This window comes from Panthera leo, chromosome C2, assembly GCF_018350215.1.
Source record: "Panthera leo isolate Ple1 chromosome C2, P.leo_Ple1_pat1.1, whole genome shotgun sequence".
In the NCBI taxonomy this organism is placed as follows: domain Eukaryota; kingdom Metazoa; phylum Chordata; class Mammalia; order Carnivora; family Felidae; genus Panthera; species Panthera leo.
Window position 1 is genome coordinate 77,915,096 of NC_056687.1, and position 25,683 is coordinate 77,940,778.

The window sequence follows — 25,683 nt, forward strand, 5'->3', positions numbered from 1 at the left end:
GTGTGGGCAGGTGCAAAGGGGTAGATTAAATCTAGTTAGGTGTTCTTGGGAAAAAGTGAAATGTGAGTTGAAGTTTAAAATAGAATTAAAATTTTAGCATAAGTGAAACAAATAAATACTTCGGGGGTAGGGCCCAAACTATATCTGTCCTTACTTACTCTTTAGGGTTAGGAAAGTTGGTTATTTCAATGTCTAGTTCAAAAGAAACTTACCAATCAGGCTTGTCAGTTTACAACCATTTGTCAGTATTCTGTGATGATGTTTTTGTAAACATATAATAGTATACATTTTTTCTTTTATTTTCTTATAGCGCTCTCCTATATATGAATGATGACTTTGAAGGAGGAGAATTCATATTCACTGAGATGGATGCCAAGACTGTGACTGTAAGTAAACCTATGCAGGCAAATTTATGTAGCATTTATCTCAATCTTGCCATTTTCCAAGGACTCACAGACTATTGGATTTCAAATATCTGAGCTTGAGAATTCAAGAGGTATAAAGGGGCCCAATAAATGTATACATCATAAAATGTTAGAAATGGAATCACCATCTGGGGTGCCTGGGTGGCTCAGTCAGTTGGGCATCTGACTTCAGCTCAGGTCATGATCTCACAGTTCATGAGTTCGAGCCTCGTGTCAGGCTCCATGCTGACAGCTCAGAGCCTGGAGCCTGCTTCAGATTCTTTGTCTCCCTCTCTCTCTACCCCTCCCATGCTCATGCTCTGTCTCCATCTGTCTCAAAAATAAATAAAAACATTTAAAAAAAAATTTAATAAAAAAAAAAGAAATGGAATCACCAATCATATATATTCTTTAAATTGCCCATCTGTAAAATGGACTAGAAGATATATATACACACATATATATATCATATATATTATATATACACATATATATACTATATATATTATATATACATATATGTATATATTATAGATAGTACATATATTATATATATTAGTCTGATGGAAGGATAAAAACACCGATTTCTTTTTTAAAATTTTTTAATGTTTTATTTATTCTTGAGAGAGAGAGAGAGAGAGAGAGAGAGAGAGCATGAGTGAGGGAGTGGCCAAGAGAGAGGGAGACACAGAATCTGAAGCAGGCTCCAGGCTGACCTGTCAGCACAAAGCCTGACATGGGGCTTGAACTCACAAGTGGTGGGATCATGACCTGAGCCAAAGTCGGACGCTTAACCAACTGAGCCACCCAGGCTCCCCAAAAAACACCAATTCTAAGTCATCCATGCCTAGGGCTAGACAAATGATTCTACAGAATAGCTTTCAAGCAACGTGGTGTTCTATATGCTTGGATTGAGCATTGGGCTCTAGACCTTTAGTTATCAAAATGTGTGTGTGTACACACACACGTATGTATATATATGATTGACTGTAAGTAAACCTATACCTGAAAATTGATATATATATATACATTCATACACACACACTTTGGATGAGATTCTAAATACGCCTTCATAGGTAAAAATCAACAGTTAATTTCCATCACTCTCTTCCTAAGCAAATCAATGCCTCTGGAAAACCAGTCTACTGAGTTAATAGGCCATATAGCCAGCATCCTTTGGACTTTAAGCCAGAGCACATACACCATGGTAGGGAAACATGTTTTCCAAGGGAAGAGATAATTGAATTGTAAATGGATTATGTAAATGGTATCTTTCTTCCATACAAAATCTAAATAGTTGAGGCATGTATCTGACAAACTTCAAGGATTTTGCATTATCCAAGCTATGTCCACAACTTTTTCTGAATTTTATGTTTTTAATTTCCTATTTTGTACCCTTTACTCATAGTGAAACATCCATATATCATTCATGGCATACCTACTGGGGTATAAGCAGATGAGGGGGAACCCTATGGAAATTGTGGTTAAGGTTGTCCAGAAACATTGGAATAATTAAGAAAAATTATTTCATACAGTTTCATGCAATGATGTATATCTAAAAGGCTATCATGACTCACACTTTTTTGTAACAGCTTAAGTATCAACAGAGTATTTTAGTGCTTCATGATCTGGGAAATTAAATCAAAATTGATGATCCGGGTTGTTTATAATCCTGACACAAAATTATCTTTTTTTTTTTTTTTTGAAAAGCTTCTGTGCAGAAAGCATTTGTTTTCTGAGCTCTGCTAACACTAAAACAAATTTTTAAATGCTTGCATCTCACACAGTTGGAAAGAAATCAGACAGGTGGTTGAAAAGATTTCTTTACTTCTCCTCCATCTAGTGGCCATATTTGGAAATGCTCAATGTTTGAAAGTAAGCGATGCCTGGACTACAATGTGAGAATCAATCATTCATTAATTATCGAATGCAAGGTTAACTGTAATTCTGCCCCCCCCCTTTTTTTTTTTTAATTAATGTTTATTTACTTTGGACAGAGAGAGAGACAGAGCATGAGCAGGGGAGGGGCAGAGAGAGAGGGAGACACAGAATCCGAAGCAGGCTCCAGGCTCTGAGCTGTCAGCACAGAGCCCGACGTGGGGCTCAAGCTCACAGACCGCAAGATCATGACCTGAGCCGAAGTTGGACACTCAACTGACTGAGCCACCCAGGCGCCCCTGTAATTCTGCCTTTTAAAGATGTAAAAGCAGATAATACTGCTGTTTAATGTAGCTATACTTTTAACAGAAAGTTGTAACTATTTTAAAAAGTACTGAATCTAACCACTACTACCCCCCCAAAAAAGAAGAGAAATCGATTTAAACAATGTTTTGATTCAAAAGCTCCAGGTTGAAAGATTCATTTTCACAGATTAACTCTACTTCAGATGAACACATATGGTGGAGTTTTTAAGGCATTTTGTGAGTAATTAAAATTCTTAGGTAATCAGCCCAAATAAAGAGAAATGGATAGTGTTACTTTTCGTTTCTTTGACTCTGAAGGGAAAAATGAAGCAGAGAAATGGCCCAATTTAGGGCTTTATAAGGAAGAAAAGTCTTCTAAGGTTTTTATTTTGGAAAAGTCTGGGAAGTGCATGAATAACTAAATGGTGGCTAAAGATTTACATCTACAAGCACAACACAAAGGCTTCTCTGACTTTTAATCATCAGTTAGATGGAAAGCAAAAGGAATTTTCTTTTATCATACTTGGAAGATACATGGATTATTTTCAACAGCAGCATGTTTGTAAAACATGAGTATTTTGGGATTTGGGTTTCTCTGCAAGTTTGAAAGAGATGAAATTTAATAAGTTCTATTTGCTTCGTGAAAAGTTAAATTCAATATGAAACTGTGTGCCAAAATTATGTTTACAGTCATCTAAATTTCTGAACATATTTTCCTGTAGAAGTAATGTTATAAATGAAAATTGTTTATTCCTTTATGTGGCTGATATATAACAGGTGACGCACTCCATTTGATAAAATTAGTTGTAGAGACTTCTGTGAGCCGACACACCTATAATCAATTCCAAATGCTTCAAACAGCTGATAGCTTCTTTTCCTACACTTTCCCAAGTTCTTCATGTATAAAAGTACTTTCGATTCACCCAATTCCATCAGGGAGAAAGCATTAAATTGTCCCCACACACTTTCTTCAATATTGTAAAATGTTACTGCTGACATTTGATAATCACACAGAAGCATTGGCAACCACGTGTGGTTGAGTGAATCCTTACCAGCGCCAGGGCATAAGCCACTCAGAAAACTGGAAACTAGATCTCAAAGCGGTGTGTCTAAAAAGGCTTTCCACTGGACTTCATATGTCCCAAGTATCATTTATGTTGCTGTTTCTATGTGGAAATGTAAAACACATTCTTTCTCCAGAAAAATGAAATCAGGTTGATGCCAAGGGCACCAATACCTAGCAAACTCTCTAGATTTACCTTAGAAAAGTCACCTTGATGAAGCTGCATAAGGAATCAACTCTCTCGGGGCGACAGAGTGGCTCAGTGAGTTGAGTGTCCAACTTCGGCTCAGGTCATGATCTCACAGTTTGTTTGAGCCTGATGTCGGGCTGGGCTCTGTGCTGACAGCTTGGAGCCTGGAGCCTGCTTCGGATTCTGTATCTCTCTCTCTCTCTCTCTCTCTCTCTCTGCCCCTCCTCTGCTTGCCTTCTCCCTCTCCCTCTCTCTCTCTCTCCTCTCTCAAAATAAATATTAAAAAAAAATTTTAATGCATTTTAAGAAATCAACTCTCTCCAGGAAAAACAAATCACTCCTCAATTACTGTGAATAGAAGAGTAACCAGCAACTGCTTTTCTCTGCTCTCCCCTTTAACACACACACACACACACACACACACACACACACACACACACACACATATCTCAGACTTTCTGACTCCTTAATACACCTCCCTCCACCTTTTCATATGTAGGTTATAGTCTAGGGGTACCTGTGTTAGGTAGTATCCAAGGGATTCAGGAAATTTTGCAAATATTCCTCCTGAAGCTGGCAGTGAAAAAATATAGCCTCCCATTTTAAGGTGAAGGAAACCAAAAGTTCTTCTAATGGGCATGTATTCAGAAAATAACTAGTTAAAATGAGCCCCTCTTATCCAATAGTAGAATAGTAACATTTTTTTTCTTTTACTTTAATGTTTTTAATGTTTTTTTTTTGTTTTTTTTTTGGGGGGGGGGACAGAGAGAGACAGAGCATGAACAGGGGAGGGGCAGAGAGAGAGGGAGACACAGAATCGGAAACAGGCTCCAGGCTCCGAGCCATCAGCCCAGAGCCTGGCGCGGGGCTCGAACTCACGGACCGCGAGATCGTGACCTGGCTGAAGTCGGACGCTTAACCGACTGCGCCACCCAGGCGCCCCTTTAATGTTTTTTTTAAATTTATTTTTGAGAGAGAGAGAGAGTGGAGGAGGGGCAGAGAGAGAGAGACAGACAGACAGACAGAATCTGAAGCAGGCTCCAGGCTCTGAGCTGTCAGCACAGAGGCCGATGCGGGGCTCGAACTTGTGAATCATGAGATCATGACCTGAGCCAATGTCAGACGCTTAACTGACTGCTGAGCCACCCAGGCACCCCTACTTTACTTTTCTAAGCTGTAGTATGGAATGAGTAATGTTTCTGTGTTTCTCAAAAAAGAAAAATTAATTCTACTGACATCAAGCACTTCTTAAAATACAGAAGCAAGGCCCCTTATATTCTGTTGGTTAAGTTCACTCGATTTGGACAACCCGCTTATTTGATCTAACATTTAGGCTCCCCTAGCAGTGTCCCTTTTCTCTCTACCCTCTTCTACTTAAACATTAGTGAACAGTTTCACCTGAGTGACGCACAAGCTTGGAAGGACTATGTCGATCATTTCAGAGCCCTGGACGCCATGGACTAGGTCTCCTCAAGGGGTAGAGTGTTCTCATCACTGGAAGGATTAAAGCACGTGCTGAGGACCATTGGACAGGCATATTGTAATGGCAATTGAAGCATCATATGAAACTAGACTTCCCTTTTATTGTGAAAAGTTCACAAACCATAAATGTACAATTAAGGACAGAGGAGGAGTGCACCCATGGAAAGCCTACCTAGATCAATAATAAAAATCTACCACACTCTAGATGTCCCCTTGATTTGTTTTTGTCATCCCACAATTCCACAAATATGAAATAGACATCTACGTTATGCCAGATACTGTGCTAACACTCAAGGCGGGGGTGGGGGTAGGGGTGGGGAGGAATAAAAGAGACTTTGTTTTCGTGGAGTTTGCCGGCCATAGGATAGCATGTATTGAACACTTGTTCTGTGCCATGGACTGTGCCCGCCATTCTCCCTGAATAATTTTGTGACTCAATTAGATATTATTTTGAACTCATCTTTGCTTTACAGATGAGGAAATTGAACCAATCCATGTCTATTTCAACCCCAAGATTCCATTACTTTGATGCAAAACTTGACCTAAATAATCCCATAGAAGGGTAGAGAAAGGGGTCATAGAATTCCCATGATACGAAATTGAGAGTCTAATTTTCACTTTCCTACTCAGGCCTCTATCAAACCAAAGTGTGGGCGCATGATCAGTTTCTCTTCCGGAGGAGAGAATCCGCATGGAGTGAAGGCAGTCACCAAGGGCCAGAGGTGCGCTGTGGCTCTGTGGTTTACCTTGGATCCACTTTATAGAGAATTGGTGAGTATGTGATCCACTCAGAAGGACAATTAGATGCCCGAAGACCTGCTTCCTGGATTGATTTCTCCGGAAAGTCCTTTCATTGTTCCATACCCATCAGGGATCTTAGAGATCATAAAAATCAATCAATCAACCAACCAGGTTATTACAGAGTCCTTTATTTCTGGTTTCCAACACTGCCTCTGTTTTCCAAGCAAGCTCAAATTTTCTTGTTCAGATCCATGATGAAGCAATTATACCTCTGATGCCTGTAGTGTGAGGTTGAGAGAAAGATGAGGGGCTCGGAAGGCATTTCTTGATCAGATGGGTTCTAATAAGTGAATGTTTGTGGAAATAGACATCAGAGTGATAGCTGGCAGTCTCTAGTTAGTCTTGAGCTTAGTTACAAACTGTGGCTTCAGGAGAAAGTAACTGCTTTCTGCTGGGCACCAGAAAACTGATTTGTTTTCTCAACAAATCGTTAAAAAGAGCACTGAATAACTTATGAGACACGTGTGGAAGATGATGAGTGAACCTGGAAGTTTATTATTATTTATTATTAACTTAAACATTAGCTATTAAAATATTATTATTACATTGGAAGGAGACAATCTGAATAAGGGACCGTGATCCCGTCCTTCTGGATGCCCTGACCAGAGGTAATAGTCTCTATCTGTGAGGCTTCAGAGGAATGAGACCAATGGGTAAAAGCCCATGAGAGGAAAATGTTGGCTCAACATAGGAATGACTTTCAAATTGTCATGACCTTTTGGTGGAGTCGCATGCTTCGGAAGCACCAAGCTCCTTGTCACTAACTGGCTCCAGCCCAAGCCTCGGCAATAGCTTGCCATGGGATGCTGAAATGGAAACAGAAACTTCGTAGTCTTCCATCCCCTCCAGCCCCGAGTACTGACAAGCTCTGAAATTCTAGTCTTTAAAATGGCATTCTGTCCAACTTTCTCTTTAGAGACCTTGCTTGGATTCACTTTAGTCAGAAACTGTTTAAAATTAATTCCTCTGCCTCATACTTTTTTGCCATCAAGTCTGACTCACACGGCTTTTAGGCCACGTTCTGTAAGCATTCTTTCACATACTTCATTTACAGAAGATCTACTTCGTGCCCGGGAAACTCTGTTAGGGGCCCTGGGGGTGCAAGGGTGACAGAACATAGTCTGTGACCGTGAGGAGCTTGGAGAAGTCAACAAGGAAGTAGATCGAAGACAGCAGTGTGGGTTTTGTAGGGGGCATCAAGACGCTTACTCCTGACCGAGATGATAGCCATCAGTCAGGCACTGAAAGGAAAAAGAGTGGTCCTGACAGGGTTGGGGGGCAGAGCACATAGTTCTGAAGACTACAAGGGGGCACCGAACAGTCTCCCTCAGGTGTGATTCTTTGCTTGTGCTTCTCCACTCCGAAATGCCAACACCGCCCCCCCCCCCCTCACTCCACCACCACTAGACTCCTGCATTAGGGAATCTAGACAGATGAATAGACAGGGAGGGTCATATGTTATTGGAACATCATCACACTCCTTCCTTTCTTTAGTGTTCAATTGAACAGACATTCAGTCTGTTTCATTCCTGAGTATCCCAGCCCTCTCTTCCAAGATATTTTCTATCAAAATAAACTAATACAAAGAAAATTCTTGTGGCTCCTTCCTAATCCAGAGAGCTTTGGGAAACTTCTCCAGAACCCGGGCAGTAGCGGCATCTAGTGGTCACAGGAGGGAATGACCAGAACCTCTTGAGCAACTACTAGAAAATTTAGCCTTAGGGGATTCTCAGGCTCTGCTCCGCACTGGAACCACCCGGAGAGCTTTACAAACTACTGGCATCTGTCTTCCATCCTCAGACATTCTGGGGATCTGGGGATCATTTACTGATACAGAATGTGATCTGAGTGTGGGGAGCTTTAAAACTCCCCGGGCAATTCTAACATGCAACAAAGTTTGAGAGTCCTGAGTTCGGTGCGTCTTCTCAGACTAAATCCCCGAGCAGGGAGAGCCTATGGAGGAGTCGTCAGAGCTTGCCGATTTCTGCACGTGCTCTAGATTGTTTTGAAAGTATCAATTCCCAAGGAGTGGATAGCATCATAAATTCTTAAGGATGTACAATATCAGAAGCTTCAGTTCCCTGTACACGCAGTTCCAGCTCACGAACTTCTTTCCGTTCAGGAGAGATACGATTTGGGATGTCTCTCGTGGCAGTCAGATTTGAGAGTCTGTGCCATTTTTGTACATCAGTTTGTTAAGCAGCAAGTTATTGTTTCCACGTTCATGAAGTAGCGCTCAGGCATCTTAGCATCACAGCAGTTTAGTTTCTGTTATTTCGTACATTGGGTCCTTTGGGTTGACTTCATGTAAGCGTCATTTTCAATTCGGAGGTCTTGAATGGAAAAAGGGCTTTGTTTTCAAGCCACCAAATAGTTTTCCCGTAACCTGCTGCGCAAGGCGTTGTGCTAGGGGCCAGCAATAGGCAACATGGACTACATAAGACATACTCCTGTTTTCAAGGAGCTGGAGGTCAGAATGAAGATTGAGTGCAAGAGCTAAAGTAATTAAAACACCAGGTAAAATTCAGTAAGAATTATTAGGGGCAGTTGCACATGTTAGGGGACATAAAGAGGAAACGAGAAAAGCTTCATTGAAAAGATGGCATTTAGCATGGAGCTGAGAGAGACATACTTGAAGCAGAGAAGGGACCCTTCATCCACTCATGTGTTTACTCATCAAATATAACGGAGCCCTTGCCAAATGTCAGTGGGTTTTCTGGGCACCTGAAATACAAGAATGACCAAAAAGATGAGCTCTCCTGCTTTCATGGCACTTAACTTCTAGTGGAAAAAGAAAATAAGGAAAATAGGAAATAATTGAGAGATGTCCAGGTGGTGAGAAATGATGTGTGGAAGAGGGAGCAAGGTAACTGGTTTGAGAGTAAAGGGGAGGTGACAAATCGTGAGTGTGCTCCAGACAAGTGACATGTGAGTTGGCATCTGAGTGACAAGAAGAAGCCAACTGTGATAAAGGTCCTGGGAAGAGTATTCCAGGTAGAGACCAGGTTGCAAAGGCCCAGAGATCAGAGGTGGCTTGGAGTGGTTAACACACCAAGAAATCCAGAGTGGCCAGAACATGGTAGGCAAATGCAAGATGGACAGTGGTCTGAAAAGGGGACACAGAGGAGGAGGAGTCAGACATGACAAACTAGTTAAGAATCATGAATTCTATTCTAACTGGGGTGGGGAAGCCATGTGCCCTCCTCTGCTCCCCACTTACCCCCCAACCTAGGAAGTTACAGAATAGGAAAGACATTGTCATACTCTAGTACGTACAGGAAAGGAAGCATCTGGCCTACATGTTGTGGGCTAGAATAGTGATAGAGAAGGTGAATGAACATGGAAGGCTGCAGGTGCCATTTGGAAGTATACCAACTGGGCCTGCTGATGGTTTGATGGATGGAGAAGGGAATGCCTAGGATATGATGGAAGCATCCAGAAATACCTTTAACCTAGACTAGGGCAAGGGATTTCTTGGAAAGTGCTGCATTCGGGGAATTTGAGGTAACTCAGGAAGTTACAGAACAAGGTGAGGTGAAAAGAGAAGGCAAGGAGAACCAATGAAGAGAGAAAGTTCTGACTCGGGCAACTCCTTATAAGCACATCAAGAAGATAGGGCCTGAAAATTCAAGTAAAAAGAACCCAAGTAAAGGTTGTGAGCTGTGAACCAGATAGTGACAGGGTCCGAATTAAAGTGCAGAAGGCCCATTAGAAGCATGTGTGAGTGGGTGTGAAATGGGAATATGATTTGGAAGCTGAGTTCGATGAAGAGAGCCTAAACCTGTGGTTCTGAGGTGGGAGCAATTTTGCCTCCCAGGGCACATTCAGCAATGTCTAGAGACAGAAGGGAGGTGCTGCTGGGTACCTGGAGTGGGCAGAGGCCAGGGATGCTGCTAAACATTCTACAGGGCACAAGCCTACCACCACCACCAAAGAATCATCTGTTCCAAAATGTCAGGAGTGCCACAGTTGAGAAATCCTGCTCTAAACTAAGGCAGCAGTAATGTGCACTGAAAAGGAGTGGAAACAGGAGGTAGAACAGAGGGGAGTAGGTGATTTATCAGACCCAAGGAACCATGGCTGGGCTATTAGGGCAAATGGTGAGCAGGGGCAGTCTTCACTGACAGAGAGAACTTATGTGGAGGACCAGCATAGGTGTGCGGGGCAGAAAACGCTGACTCCAACCTGAACACCGGATTGAGAACTGAGTGGGAGACATCTATGGAACCACAAAGTAGAAAGGGTATGGATCAGTTGAATACACAAGACTTCTTGGCCAAAGAGAAATCTTGGAAAGTAATTGCTTAGGGCATGAGGCAGTCAGCAGAAGGCACCAGTCGAGGGACAGAGATGAGGTTTAGTCTTTAACTGGATCTAGCACCAATCTATGCACAGATGGATGCCTGGAAGTGTTTGGGAAGCACCTGCCACTGGGGCTGATTCTGATTCTTGTAAGAGAAATGTGTAAATTATCTTTTTTTGTAGGAGCGAATACAGGCCGATGAAGTGATCGCAATTCTGGATCAAGAACAACAAAGGAAGCATGAACTGAATATCAACCCCAAAGATGAGCTATAAAAATGAGGAAAGAAAAAGTTCTATCAGATATTTATTTAAATTGTTAATCTTATGAGAACCTTTTTATTTTTGTACAGAGCCATGGTATAAATTAACAGGTTAATCCGAGTCACCAGAGCCCCCTTTTGTTCTCGAGGATGCTTGCTTTGCCTCACTCAGCCTGTCTATCTTGGTTTTTCATCGGGTCATCAACCCTCCCCCACCCCAACCCCCACACATGTGCATACACACACACACCTCGTTTGTTGCACATGCGAAAGCTGAAGCAGAAAGAATAAGCGCATTCTTGGCGAAACTACACCTCTCATGCGTGCTCCAGTTCTAAAGTTGGCGTGTGATTTGGACGCGAAGCCTTTCTGGCCCTGTGCCCTTGAGCAACACCCTCTCCCAGTCCTGGCAGCCATGAGCTGGAGTCTGAGGAGCCCCCAATGGGGTCTGCACTGCCTCATGCGTCACTGATTGGCTCTGAAAAGCATGGCAAAAGACGGAGGGCCCCAGCCTTCGCAGGGCCTTGGTGGAGTTAATTGGCTCTGGTATTCTCACCTGAGAACAAAGTGACACTGGAAGCTTCTATTCATCCTCCACAGTGCTCCAGAAAGGACTGCCCTCAGACTTGCGTCTTTTAAAAGGTGGTTCAGTGGGTTGAAGTAGAAGGACTCTTCACCCCGGTGACTTAGGAAGAAAATCTTCAATCCTGCCTGAATCAGGGCACCGCCCACACATTGCCTGAGTGTGGGGTCCTTTGGCCAGAAGGGGCATTTCGTAAGAAAGATGGATTTCTGACTGATTCCAATATTCACCTGCATGTATTTCGGTGTCCCCTCATCTTTGCTGCTATCCAGTTCACAGATTTGTGCTTGTGTCTGATTGTTTAATACAGGGAGCCTTAGTCTAACATTTGGCATTTATTTGTCTTCTCCCAAATGTTTGGTTTGTCTTCACGGAATGGCTTTGTGGCTTTGCGGACAGCCCAGGGACACCATTGGGCCATGACTAGTTCTGCTGGCAGGTGCTTTGGGGCCACAAGGAAAATGGAAGCACTATTTTTGAAGGAACAGAAATGGTTAGCAGCGGTGTTAGTCCGGAGAACCACTGGTCTGCGGCCAGAATTCTCAGGAAGCTCTTCAGAGACATTGTTTGGGGTGGAGCCCTGGGTGGTTCCGGCCTGGGGGAGCCTGTGCCGCTAACCAGTGGGAGATTCTCTGCCTCTTCTGATGGGCACTGGTAGAGGAGTAGTTCTTAAGTGAGCCAGCAGATCAAAACGTTTTCTGAAAATCACATTTACTCTTTTGCTGTTTATGATCGTGGTTGACAATAAGCATATTCATCCTTTGAGACTGAAAAACTGAGTCATAGTGAGTTATGTGCCGTCTGTTTCCCACCCAAGCTCCAGTTGGGAGAGCCCAAGGAGCATTAGATTATAATCCCAGCTGGATCAAGTATGCCTGTGTGACCTAGAGCTACCGTCTTTCCCTTTCTGGGCCTCAGTTTCCTTTTCTGAAAGCCACATAATTGGTTATAATCATTTCCAAATGCCCTCCACCCTCTCACTCAAACTACAAAGCAGATAAAAGACAAAAACAAGACGATCTTAGAAATGTGTGCAAATACAATCAGATTCACTTTGACAAACACTCGGAGAATCGGGAATGGGTTCGTTATGTACACATGTGATTTCAAAAACTTTAAACCCAACTTTAGGGCTAAAACGTCCTGAGCTTTGAAAAGGTAGATTTCTGTTTGCTTGCTGTCTCGCTGAGAAGCGTGTGCTGGCACTCTGATTTGCTGATAGGAGAATCTGGGCAAGATCTAATTTCTGTTTTCTGGCAGCAAGGCATCAACGAAGAAAACAGTCTTTGGCTCCTCGTAGCTCCCACTTCCTGGGTGCTGGGGGAGCCCCAGGAGGGGCAAGGACTTGGGCACTGATGCTGAGATGCCGCCCCGCAGAAAGTGGGTGATGGCCTCCATAGATGTCGTGTGGATCCGCGTCGTGAGCCATGTGCTGACTGCACGGAGGAGTGATTCCTGTTTTTCAGGTTGCCCATGTCGTTTTACACCTGGGACATCATGTATCCACTAAAGCGTTTACTGTTTAATCTGCTCCGAATCAAACCATACACGATTTTCTTCAGATAGTTAGGGAGTGTCATCAGATGACTTGAGACAAACCTGAGCCGGGGCTGCTGAGTCGAGTGATGTGAGGATGCCCGGCCAGGGCGTCCACTACAGGGAGGGGTGCCTTTTTCGATTTAGCCCGAGATGGTACTTACTCCCCAGTCTATGGACCTGGACGGCTGTGTCGATCCAGAAGCGGTGCCTTTTTCTGATTCACTCAGAAATGCTGTATGTGCTGGAGACAGCCCCGGCTGGAAGGCCCGCCCACTTATTATGACCTCATGTCCGGGCCTCTGCGGCTATACCTCTTGGGGAACTACCACTGGTCTGATGACCATCCCTCCTTTGGGTGAAAAGCCTGCAGTTTCACAAAGCTTTTATTTTCACCGTATTATTGCATTGGATGCTTCTAAGCAGAGCTTGCTCACACACTAGCACCCCAGGACGTGTTCTGGGTACAGATCATTATGCCACTTCCCAGATGAGGAAATGGACGGCAGTGGAGGGAAACTGGAGGCTGTGATCACTTAGCTTGGAATGTCTGTGTCTGAGGTAGAAGCACAGCCTTTTGAACCGGAGGGGAGAGGGGCGCCTGGGTGGCTCAGTCGGGCAAGTGTCCTACTTCGGCTCAGGTCGCGATCTCGCTGTTCGTGAGCTCGAGCCCTGTGTCAGGCTCTGTGCTGACAGCTTGGAGCCTGGAGCCTGCTTCAGATTCTGTGTCTCCCTCTCTCTCTGCCCGCCACCGCTCACACCCTGTCTCTCTCTCTCACAAATATAAACATTGGGGTGCCTGGGTGGCTCAGTCGGTTGAGCATGGGGCTTTAGCTCAGGTCATGATCTCGCAGTTCGTGGGTTCGAGCCCTGCATCGGGCTCTGTGCTGACAGCTTACAGCCTGGAGCCTGTTTCAGATTCTGTGTCTCCCTCTCTCTCTGCTCCTCCCCTGCCTCTCTCTCTCTCCTTCAAAAATAAGTCAAAAAAATTTTTAAAATACATAAATAAACATTAAAAAAATTGAACAGTAGGGGAGAAAATTTAACGGGGTTGTTTGCTCCCTTGGCCATTCTTCCAGGTGTATTAAATATGAAATAATACATTAGCGTGAAGAGAAAAGTAAGATGTTTAGAAAATCTGAACTTTTGCTCCTCTCCTATTTTCCTGCTGAGCGATGTATGTTCCCCTTCTCTGCTCAGAGATACATCGAATGCAGGTTGCATAATTCGATTAGATCAGCCCCACTTTTGAAAAAAACACTATGTACCAGGCACTGCCTTCATGAAGCTCACAGAGAGGGTTCTTTCAGTCAGGGGTCATTTTCCTCTTCCTCCAAGGCACAAAGAACCTGGAAGGTCAATTTCTTCTTGAGAAAACACTGACACGAGACAGAGTGATATTCTTGGATGTGCAAGGTGCTTTCTTCAGAGCCCTGAATAAAAATTATTTGACAAGAAATTTTAGTGTTAATGCAGTCTTAATCATTACTGCGTACATAGCACTTTTTGGCGCTTATTCAGCTGAGGAAAAGCCACGGAATGAGTCACTACCATTTAATAATATATACCTGTGAATTTTAATTGAAGTACAAATGCTGAATGATTTCACATAAGACCGCCACAGGGAAGAACTGACGTCAAGGAAGGAGATGATGGGGGCCACCTCACCAGTCCCTTCTGCCAAATAATTAAACATTCTGGGGTGACTGACGGTGGTGTGGCTGAGAAGTGGGAGAAAGTTGAACTGTTCCCACATCCAGAACTCTTCAGGGAAACAGGAGCCATTTGGCAAACACTCCAGACCACAGGTTAGATTGGGCCCATGGTAACGATCCCTCTCTTCCTCTTGCCAAGAAGCCTGCGATGTGAAGTGACCTCCCCACCTAGTCCCACAGCCCACCCGCAAATCCCCTACTCCCAGATAATTTGATGTTTCCAGCATGAGACATAGGGCTGTTTGTTTGGGACCCGGTTGATTTCCCCAGACCCACTGAGACAGGTAACGTCAAGCACTCTTTGAGCTCACTGCTGGGTTGGAGCTGCAGACTGATGCTGTCAGAGCTTCCCCTTACAGCCTATCCACGGAAAATCACCACGTTCTCTGTGCCCCCTACCGACCTTTGAAGCCAAACAACGTCAAGTCTGGAACAATCTGATCATGGATCTTGGCTTGCTTCGCAATGGATGGCATCAGCCATGTGAACAGTTGGCATGGGAGTCACCCCTGCCCTCAAAAATCTTGTTAAGGGCCCACAAGAAAAATAACCAAACAAGATGTCCCTGCCCTCTCTTTTCCTGTCACACATTTGCCAGGAGGAACGTCTGAATGCTCCTTCCATTCACTCTACAACATACCTTTTCTAGCCACTTGATAGGATACACCTGAGAGGAAGGGGAACCGAAGGTAACAAGAGCAGACTTTAACAGCCTTTCCACTCTATCTGTCCTTCTCCTCAGGCTTTCTTCATTCCAGTCTCCAACAATGAACTGGGTGTCATTCATCTATCTGGGAACTCTTGCCCTTGAACCCTTTGGTTAGATTTAGGTGCCTCCTTTCTCGATGGTAGTGTGATGGCCTAGGCTTTGGAAACCCTATCCAACTTCTAGTTAAACCTTCCCTTCTTCTCCCAAGTTGGTGCTTCGACCTCGGAATTACTACCTCATGGTGGGCGGGGGTAGAAAAGAGGACTAAGGAAGACACATTACCTGCTATGTCTCATCTTTTTCCACTTGTAAATCATATATGCCATTGTTTCAAAGGGTTGTAATCATGGCTGGCATTTATAAAGCTTTTTTATGGACTCGAAGCACTTGGCAATCATACATAACTACACAATTATCTTGAGAGACACATCAGTGCAATCTTCATTTTGTAAACAGGGAAAATGAACAGTTGCGGGGGAGGGTTGGAGTAGAGCTCTGGTCGCCCCTGAATTCATTAATCAGACAGTTTTGAGTGGCTGCTCCACGGTGGGTTTAAGGAGTTATTCAAAAATTACTAAGATCCCATCCCTTCCTTTAAGGAATTCAAAGCAAAGTGGAAAAAAAAAAAAAAGATGTAAACAAATGAAACAATGCAAAATGAAGGAAGTGCTGTGATAAAGAGTTACAATAGAGGGCACCTGGGTGGCTCAGTTGGTTGAGCCTCCAACTTTGGCTCAGGTCATGATCTCACAGTTCGTGGGTTCGAGCCCTGCGTCGGGCTCTGTGCTGATAGCTCGGATCCTGGAGCCTGTTTCCGATTCTGTGTCTCCCTCTCTTTCTCTGCCCCTCCCCAGCTTGTGCTCTGTCTCTCTCTGTCTCTCAAAAATAAATAAACATTAAAAACAGAAAATAAGATAAAAAGTTTCAATAGAAACAGGGACAAAAAGGCCATGTGAGTTGAGAGAAGGGAGTGGTTGCAGAGACCTTTTTTCACCAAAAAGGCACCAGTTCATTGGACACTGGCTCTGCCACCCATAAGCAGAAATGAACCACGTGACCTCTCATCACAGCACAGTATCCTCCACTGAAAAAGCACAGGGTGTCGCCTGGATGATTTCTTGGGTTCTGAAATGTCAAACTGTCAGAAAAAGAGTTCACGCAAAAGCTGGTGTTCTGGAGGGGGCACGGAATGGGATCTTTATTGCAGTTTGCCCTGGGAAAGCACTTTAATGAATGCTGTGAAAATCCGAATAAATACCACTTTATAAGGAAGTTGTTTCTTATTACCCTGTGAGGAGGTATATTTAAGTGGGTGGGGTGAAGCCGCCTGGGACCATGCCTCTTCCTGAAAAGCAGAGGAGCAGTGAGTGTCAGGGGGAGCTGAAGTAAACCCCCTCCTTCAGTGAGCTCTTCCAGTGGCCTTTTCTTCTGCCCATGAGTCCACGAATCTGGACTCACATGCATCTGATCTCACATGCCCTGGAGCCAATCCACTCACTCAAATTCTTAACCTTTCATCTTAGAAATGGGAATAATGAGCATATCCCAGCCCACCTGAGGACAGTCAGGTGTGTTGTCTGAAAAGCCTCAAACATTTGGTAAAATTAGTCAAGGTGTTAGCAAAACCAGAAAGCTGCGCAATGCTTTAGTAAGGACATCTCTTCCAATGACAAGCAGGGCACGGGGTTTCAGAGGCTTTGGGAATCTTTGGAAGCAAATCATTTCCAACAGGAGTTAATGGGATCCATTTGCCTCATTTCAAACCCAAGGGCTGCGATAGGACCTCCTTCAATAAGTGTTCAATCATACTTACTGTGTTTGTTCTCTGTACCTGTTTTTGGTTTATTCAACTTTGCAAATGCCTTTGAAGGTCTTAGGTAATTATATTGCTTAGATTTAAAATAAATTATAGAGCCCCGAGGCTTAGAAGCTAACTTCAAGGCTTCTGGTCAGAGGAATATGCTGGGGTCTCCTGATACTCCAGTGTTTAGCCACATTTACTGAACAGACACCAGTATTTCTATTGGATTTGAAGTTGAGAGTTTCAGGACATGATATTCTCACAAGATCATATGAATTAGAATTATACTTCTTTAAAGTTCATATTGGTAAGTAAATAAAAACTTATTTTGCCCCCCCATCTAAGATAAAGATGTGACAATATGTTTTAGCAAATTGGGTTCTGAGTGGTCTTCGTTTGAAATGTATTCTGCTTTTAGGTACTTTGTACAAGTGAAAAACAGGCGTGAAGTCATTGTTGGGACTCCCTTGACTGGATTCCTGGAGGAATGTTCCATTTTCCTTCATCGTTTATAGCATTGTGGTCACTGTTTTGCAACATCCCAGTAGACAAGGTCGTTATTCACATACAGGGAACAGGAAGCCCGGAATAGATGAATACTTTGCCTTAAGTCAAAGTCACAAAGACGTCAGCTTCCCGAGTGAAAACTAAGTGGTTGGATTCTCTAAGGACACGCTGCAGTTCTGGCCATTCTTTTGAAGAGGTGGGAGGGAGGCGGAATTGTAAGGAGCCTATCTGACCCCAGGACTCACCGCTCCTCACACCCCAGTGGGAATCTGGAATGAGGCTACTGTCCTCAGCCAGATGGTTGCCACGGCTACTCTGAGTGTGCCAGGTGTGATGAAAGCTCTGCTCAGACATGCTTTGGGTTCCTTGCAGGGAGCTCTTTGAGCCTCCTCTGAACTTCCAGGCCGCAGGGCTGAGCATAGGGTACAGATTTCTCTTCCAGACATTTGGCATCTGTGTAATGATTTTTGTCTCTACGGGTAATACAAGTACATCAGATGCTGCTCCCTGTACCATGAACTTTGCTTTGAAGCGCCAGCGAGACACTTCAAAGGCTCGGCACCATGCAGAGATTCTGTTCCTGGGGACTCTGCTCTGTCGAGGTGTGCCCATCAACCTGGGACACATTGCCTACCGAGGCACTTACAGCTAAAGACCGGTTGTCAAATATGTCACAGGTGACAAATTGGCATACTGAAAGCTTCAAACCGCACTGCCTTCAGAATAAGCATAGAATGTATATCATGCTTCGAACTCTGTGCGGGGAGAAAAGTGTCATTTACATGCAGCATGATTTACAAACTACAGAAAACGAGACTGAGATTAGAGTGGGCTGCAAAGCTCAGCACAGAGTTCTTTGGGTCATTGTTTCAAGTCCACATTGAACTGTCCAGAGCTATTTAGACTGGGAAGATCAAGCAAGCCTGTGGTGGAAACTCAAGGGAGAATCACAGACACAATAAAGTTCTGTATTTATAATTCAGCAAATAAAGGCCGCTGCAAATAGCCAGCTCCAGGTTGGAAGGGGTTTGGAGAGCATCTGGTCCTACAACCCTTCTTTCAGAGTTGGGGAAACTGAGGCCTAGAGAAGAAATTGATTTATCCGACTTTACTCCAAAAGCTGCTGGTAGAAACTGGACTTAAACCCAGGTCGCCTGACTCCTGGTCCATCCAGAGCACTCTCAACAGAGTCAGGGGAGAATAGCTGGGAAGAACGCAGGCTTTGTGCCACCCAGACTTGGAATATTTGCAGCCTTTTACCAGCTCTCTGATTATGGACACATTTCTTCTCCCCTCATATTCGATGCCTTCATCCATAAAAGAAGTAGTAATAACGATCTGTTGAGTGATCAGATTTAATTGGGACAATAGAAGGAAAATGTCAAACACACAGCAGGCAAACGTTAAAAGGTAACCGTTGTTTTTACTACAGGAGAACAGTTTTGTAAAAAGAAGAAAAATGAATATGATTATGATTTCTCTAACAGTGCTTTTTCAGCTCTCATGATTTTTTTTTTTTAATGCATGCTCCCATGAAGCATCTCGAAATCTTCTAAGTTAATTTTCATACAGTTAGATTTAAAAATTATCTCTGGCCATGAACAGCACTCTTCTTGCTGGGGGCAGGGGCACAGGGGAGGAGAAACTGGTTATACAATATTGAGAGGCTGTTTTAATTCCAAACTAGTTGTCAGCCCCCAGTCTAGAAGGAGATCCTGGCTTCCCTGCCCACCTCATCTGGTCCTCTGATGCCCTAGCCTCATGCACTGGGATATTTCAGCAACGTTTCTTAGTTGTCCCTGTTCCAGCTCGTTGGAAGGCACAATTTTTTTTCTAGTCCTTTTACTAAGCATTCTCTCACTTTCATTTCCATGGTGTAGAAAACACAGAATCAAAGCTTAGCAGCAGATGGCACTATCAGCATACTTTGCATTAAGGGGTAAAAAAAAAAAAAAAAAAAAAAAAAAGAAAAGAAAAGAAAAAAAGTAGGATGCCTTCATTCATTCATTCATTCATTCATTTTGACAAGTGTCAATTTAACATCGAATATGTGTTCAATATTGAGAAGGATGCTAAACAAACATAAGAGGTGGCCCTTAAGGTTCGGGGGGAAGACCGTGTGATATGAGAGGATACTCAGGGGACCTGTGTGAACATAGAGGATGTATGTTCTGGTGGTTTTTGAAGAGAACAAGATGGCGGCAGGCTTAAACAGCAAAGGTAGAATTTTTTGAGGGAATTGGTCTAGAGCCGTTCCTTCAAGGATGAGTAGAATGTAGAATGGCAAAAATGAAAGGGGGTACATGAAACAAATTGTCAAAGCAGAGTTACCCGCTGTCCTGACCTTCAACAGCACTATATCCCTGGCAGCTACTGTCCCAAGTCTGACCCCTATGGCTTACAGAAATCCTCATGGCTCGGGGCGCCTGGGTGGCTCAGTTAGTTGAGGAACCAACTCTTGATTTCAGTCCAGGTCATGATCCCAGGGTTGTGGGATCAAACCCTGTGTCAGACTCTGTGCTGAACATGGAGCCTGCCTGAGATCCTCTCTCTCTCTCCCTCTGCCCCACTCCTCCCTCCCCCTCTCAAATAAAAATATTAAAAAGATATAAGAAAAAAAGAAAAAACGAAATCCTCATGGCTCACATGGGTGGCCGCTTTCACAACCATGATGCCATTTGACTCTTACTGCAATCCTATGACTTTAGCTTTACCCACATTGTTATCCTAATTTGATTAATAAGAAAATTGAGTCCCTCAGAGGGAAAGTGACTTGCTTAAAGTCACACAGCAGTCTCTGGCAGTGCTGGGATCCAAAACTGGATTGCATCCCAGCTCATGAAGCAGAAAACCAAGGCTCTTGTGACACAGGCCATCACAGCAGAGAGAGCTTGGGACGCAGAGCAGATCAGTTTCAGCTGTCAGTCTGGGTTCGGGTTACTGAGGGCTTGACCAAGAGCTAGACTAGACTGTGTGGTGTGGGGCTGATCCTGTAAACCTCAGGAAGGATTCTGAGGTTTGGGGAAGCTAGACACGGATGTTACACGCTGCAGCTGCATATGAGGCAATGGAAGAAAAAGGACAGGAATCAGGGAGACGAGCGAAGAAACTGTTACAGAAATCAAGGCTGGGACTGGGGAGTAAATGGGAGTGCTCTGTTCTAGCGGGGAGATTTTGTTATTGTCATTAATTCCTCTCTTGTAGAAGTAAAACAAAGCAGACTGACTTTAAAATGGTGGTTTTGAATTCCCTATAGACAACATGTCCCCTTACTCCCTGCACCCAGAGAGGTCTAATCCCACTCCCCTCTACCACACACACACACACACACACACACACACACACACACACCTGAGCCCACTACTGCCAAGGCATACCATGAGGACAGCCCCAATCAGGCTGGGGACCATGGGACAAGAGGGAAAATGACTAAGGAGAGCATATTGAAGAAAAAAGAAATAAGGACTTGGTGGCTGACAGAGTCACCAAGGAAAGAAGATTAAAATCATGAGTCTGAGCTCTGGAGCCTAGGAAAAGAATGCCATTGATGCAAATAGAGAGATGAGGGGGAAAAGTAAAAGTAAACTGGTTCCATAGAGAGCATGACCTTATTGGACATGAGGACTCCTAGTAGCTGCTGGACACTCAGCTGAGTACAAATTTACTTCCTACTCTGCTTATTGATTTCTTGCTTTTCACTTTTTTAAAAAATTTTTCTAATGTTTATTTATTTTTGAGACAGAGACAGAGCACAGTCAGGGGAGGGGCAGAGAGAGGGGGAGACACAGAATCTGAAGCAGTCTCCAGGCTCTGAGCTGTCAGCACAGAGCCCAAAACGGGGCTTGAACTCATGAACCGTGAGATCGTGATTTGAGCTGAAGTCGGATGCTTAACGAACTGAGCCACACAGGCGCCCCATTGCTTTTCACTTTTGAGTAAAAACTTAGAAATGATTTTTTTTTAAAAAGTCTTTTACAAGTAGGGAAATGAGGGATAGAACTGCCAAGTTATTAGTGTTACCACTCCTTGTGCAAAACCCTTCTGCTGACATCAAAACAAAGCCTATGGCCTTTTTATTCTTAGGGCTCACAGAACTGTGCACATCAGGGCCCCTGTCTACACCCTCTTTTCCTGGTTATCTCGTCCCAAACACAGTCCCCCCTTTGCCTCTCAGATGTTTGCCGTCTTTTCTCTCTACATGGAGCACTCTCAAGCTCCCAACTCCCCCAGCTTCACCAGGAAACTCTCACTGTGGGCCAGTGTCACCCGCTCCTGGGGGAGAAGCTGAGGCTAAAACCAGGATGGCCCCAGACAAACCTGGACAGTCTGCTCTAGTGTTGGATGCTTCTTCCTCTAGGAAGCCTCCTCTGACCTGCCATAGCCCTGGGCTAAGTTCAGTCTCCCTGCTGAGGAGTCCGGCTCTGACCTTTGTTGCCTTCTCACTTTCCTAATTACTAAGTGGCCATCTTCCCTGCTTTCCACAGCGGCTGTCTTAGTGCCACCTCGTCTCTCCCTGCGCTGGTCCAAGCAAACTTTGTCTCTCTGTTGAAGGAATACAGCAGCTTCCTAACTCCCACTACTTCCCTACTTCCACCATTGTCCCCCTGTCAGTGTATTCGCCATGAAAAAAACCAGTCATCCTTTCAAAACGTAAGCCAGATTGTGTCTCTCCTCTGCTCCAAATCTTTCACTTGTTTTCCATCTCACTGGCTGAGCCTTTACAATGGCCCACAAGACTGAGCCAGTTACCTCTCTGCCCTCATCTCCTTTACACTCCCTGCTTACTTAGCTTCAGTGATACTGGCCCCCTTACTGTCCTAGACCGTGCCCGGGATGCTCCTGCCTCAGGGCCTTTGCATACACTGTTGATGCTTGTACCTTTCTCCCTTCAGGTGTTCGCAGGGCTCATCCCTCATGTCCAGCAATCAGGATCAAAGCTCACGTTCTTAGGGAGGTGTTCCATGACCTTGCTTTATGCTTGAATTCCTACAGCTGAAATCCCCTCTCTGGTTTATGTTTTCACAGCACTTACAACCTATTTCACCTCATTTAATTTATCTGCCTATCTCCCTCCTCTCCAAATGTAGTTTCTAGGGCGGGAACTGTATTCGTTACGGTATTTCCAGACTTTAAAATAGTACGTGGCACAGAGCAGAACTTGAGAAATATTTATTGAAAGCGTGCATACGTGATTCAGTGAAGGAGTCAATGAACACAGTGGAGAGGGCAGCTGACGGAGCCTCAGAGTTTTAGTGTAGCCACTCTGGGTTTGGGTGCTTTTCCCCTCTAGCTCTTATTTTCTCCAACTGGTTTGGGTACTTTTTCCCTCTAGCTCTTATTTTCTCCAACTGCAGAATGAAGGATTTGGACTCGGTGCTCTTTAAGGACACCACAAATAGTGGTATTCTCCTAACCTACCAGTCAGTGCTAGGGAAGCAGCAGGCTCCAATGTTGTTATCAACCTGGCCTTGAAAGCAAGGAAACATTAACCGGCAAACTGAAGCGTTGTGCACGTTACAAGTGATAAAAATATATATACAAGAGACAGGAGGATTCCGTACATGAGGAAATTGTCAAGAAGACGAATGATGGAGCTGAGCTGACACAGACAATTTATTATGGGGCTAGCACTGTACCTCACCCCAGGGACAAATTGCCCTAGCAGCCTGGAAAATGACACCAAGGGCGGGCCAATCCCCATCAGATTACAAAGCCCGGCACTGATACAATTTGTGATTAGAGCACTGCTTGCAAATCTTTCCTCACACCCACCAAATGGCCCCCAGAGTGGGTGGATTCTCAAATTAGTCATATGAGAACAGAGGGTTTAACAGAAGAGGGATTCTAGGAGGTTCTAGGCTGTTCCATTTTCAAATGCAGCAGCCCTTCAGAAATGGGAAGTAATTCAAGATGCACATATTTTCTCTCTATTGCTACGCTGCCTCAGGTGGGAGAAACAAGTCGGCCGCCATCTTAGGGCACTTGGAAAGACGGTGGAAAGGGCTGGAGCAGTTCATGTAAAGGAGACACTCAGAGTGCTACAGCCGCCACACCCTGCGAGTGGGGGACCAGACCGGTTATTCAGCTTCTCCTGTACAGCTACCTTGTGGATACAAACCTGAGCCCAGGAAGGTCAGCCAGTTATTCTGCAGTAACCGAATCCACCATGTTGCGATGCTTATCAGCAGGATCGCCCTCTGCAGTTGTGGTTGAATAAGATTTTGCTGTTGTCATCTTGTTTGGTAACACCGAGATAGCAAGTGTTGCAAGTGTAATTATTACTTCTGAAATGCCCTCTTGGCAGTTGCTGGTGGTGTACCTCTATGTGGTGTGTGTGCGTGTGTGTGTGTGTGTGTGTGTGTGTGTATCTACCATTCTCCTCAGTCTTCTCAGAGCGGTCTGGGAACTTGGATTCCACCTCAAGGAAGTAACCGTGGATTGGATTTATATCCAACTGATAGATAATGCCAGAGATTGTGTTGAATGTTTCCTTGTGCTCTCAAACCTTTTAAGCTAGTACCTTTGGTTCCATTTTACAGACAAGGAAATTGAGGCTCAAAGAGGTTAAAACCATAGTGAGAGCAGTTTGCTAAGCCCGGAGTTAAGGATTTTAGGATTTGTTCCCTAGACATGGAAACATTTTTTTTTTTTTTTTTTTTTGAGAGAGAGAGAGATAGAGAAAAATAGAGAACACCAGCAGGGGAGAAGGGCAGAGGGATAGAGAGAGAGAATCCTAAGCAGGCTTCATACTGAGCATGGAACATGACATGGGGCTCAGTCCCCCGACAACTGGGATCACAACCTGAGCCAAAAACAAGAGTTGGATGCTTAACTGACTGATCCACCCAGGACTGCCTTGATACAATTTAAAATTGTATGAAGTAAAATAAAAATGAAATCTTAAGAGGAACATGACTGTATAAAACAGGAAAAATCAGGCTTCTTGGGTTGAAGCAGGACTCTGGACTTTGGAGCCCTGTCCACCTGCCCCCCTCATCCTCCTCTGTGGTCTCCCTAGAGCTGTGTGGGGCACATTCCAAATAGCCTGCTGGGTGAACTCCAAGTTGCCCCCAGCTTGAAAGTGCTATGAATCTATGATTCTGAGAAATTCCTACTCAGATCACATGCAGACTATCAACTCCTTCCTCTGGACGACTACTGCAACTAGCCAGACCACAGATACAGGATGCTGAATTTCTTCAGGAGTTTACATAAGTTTACAAAAGCATAGAATGTCATAGAGGGAAAAGCATAGAAATCAGCAAGTCTAAAAACCCCACATACCTAATAATAGGATAATAATTTTTTGTTTTATTTAAAGCCCAGAAAGAAGCCCAGAAAGAAGAAATGATTTGCCCAGGGAAGTCAGTCAGTCACTTGTCCAGTTGTCTTGTCTTTTAGAGAGGTGATATTTACAATATATGGCAACTAGTGTCCCTTAAGCAATCAGAACAAATAACATGCTGGGACAGGGTCTGAGGGAGGCCCACCATGGCAACTTTTAACCCATCAGTTGTTAGACTGTGAGGTTGCCACAGGGGTTCTAGAGGAAGGATTGAGGGCACCAGGGCAGCGAAGTTTGAGATGGTCTAGGGGCTGGGCTGGGGGAAGTGGCTTCTTACAAATGACCCAGAATTGGGGCGCCTGGGTGGCTCGGTCAGTTAAGTGTCTGACTTTGGCTCAGGTCATGATCTCACGGTCCATGAGTTCGAGCCCCGAGTCGGGCTCTGTGCTGACAGCTCAGAGCCTGGGGCCTGTTTCAGATTCTGTGTCTCCCTCTCTCTCTGCCCCTCCCCTGTTCAAGCTCTGTCTCTCTCTGTCTCAAAAATAAATAAACGTTAAAAAAAAAATTAAAAAAAAATGACCTAGAATTATTTAGCGACTAGTCTACCCATCATGGTACAACATAGTGGAACAACAGTCCTTGCCTTCATGCATTAATTCAGCAGAATACCCAAAGCTGCACGATTTCCTTACAGCTGCTATTAAGGTAACTGTGACTTTGTCCCAGTGCTGATGCTGCTTCCTTTCCAGGAGAGGAAAGAAGAGGCAGAGAGGAACAGAACTTCTGCCAGCCAAGTGTCACATCAAAGCATTCCACCCAGATCCACACAGGTGCAGATACCTGAGGGCCATCTCCAAGC

The 25,683-nt window shown here is 44.3% G+C and overlaps 1 protein-coding gene across 1 annotated transcript in view; it reads left to right on the top strand.

The window, feature by feature from the left end:
- The window catches only part of P3H2 (prolyl 3-hydroxylase 2), a 148,973-nt gene extending 137,377 nt beyond the window's left edge, over positions 1-11,596 (top strand). Inside the window, exons 13-15 of the mRNA XM_042955374.1 lie at positions 311-386; positions 5,953-6,093; positions 10,609-11,596. Of these exons, the coding sequence (XP_042811308.1) occupies positions 311-386; positions 5,953-6,093; positions 10,609-10,701 (310 nt within the window). The 3' untranslated portion in view covers positions 10,702-11,596. The remainder of the gene's footprint in view (positions 1-310; positions 387-5,952; positions 6,094-10,608) is intronic.
- Positions 11,597-25,683: the final 14,087 nt, after the last annotated feature.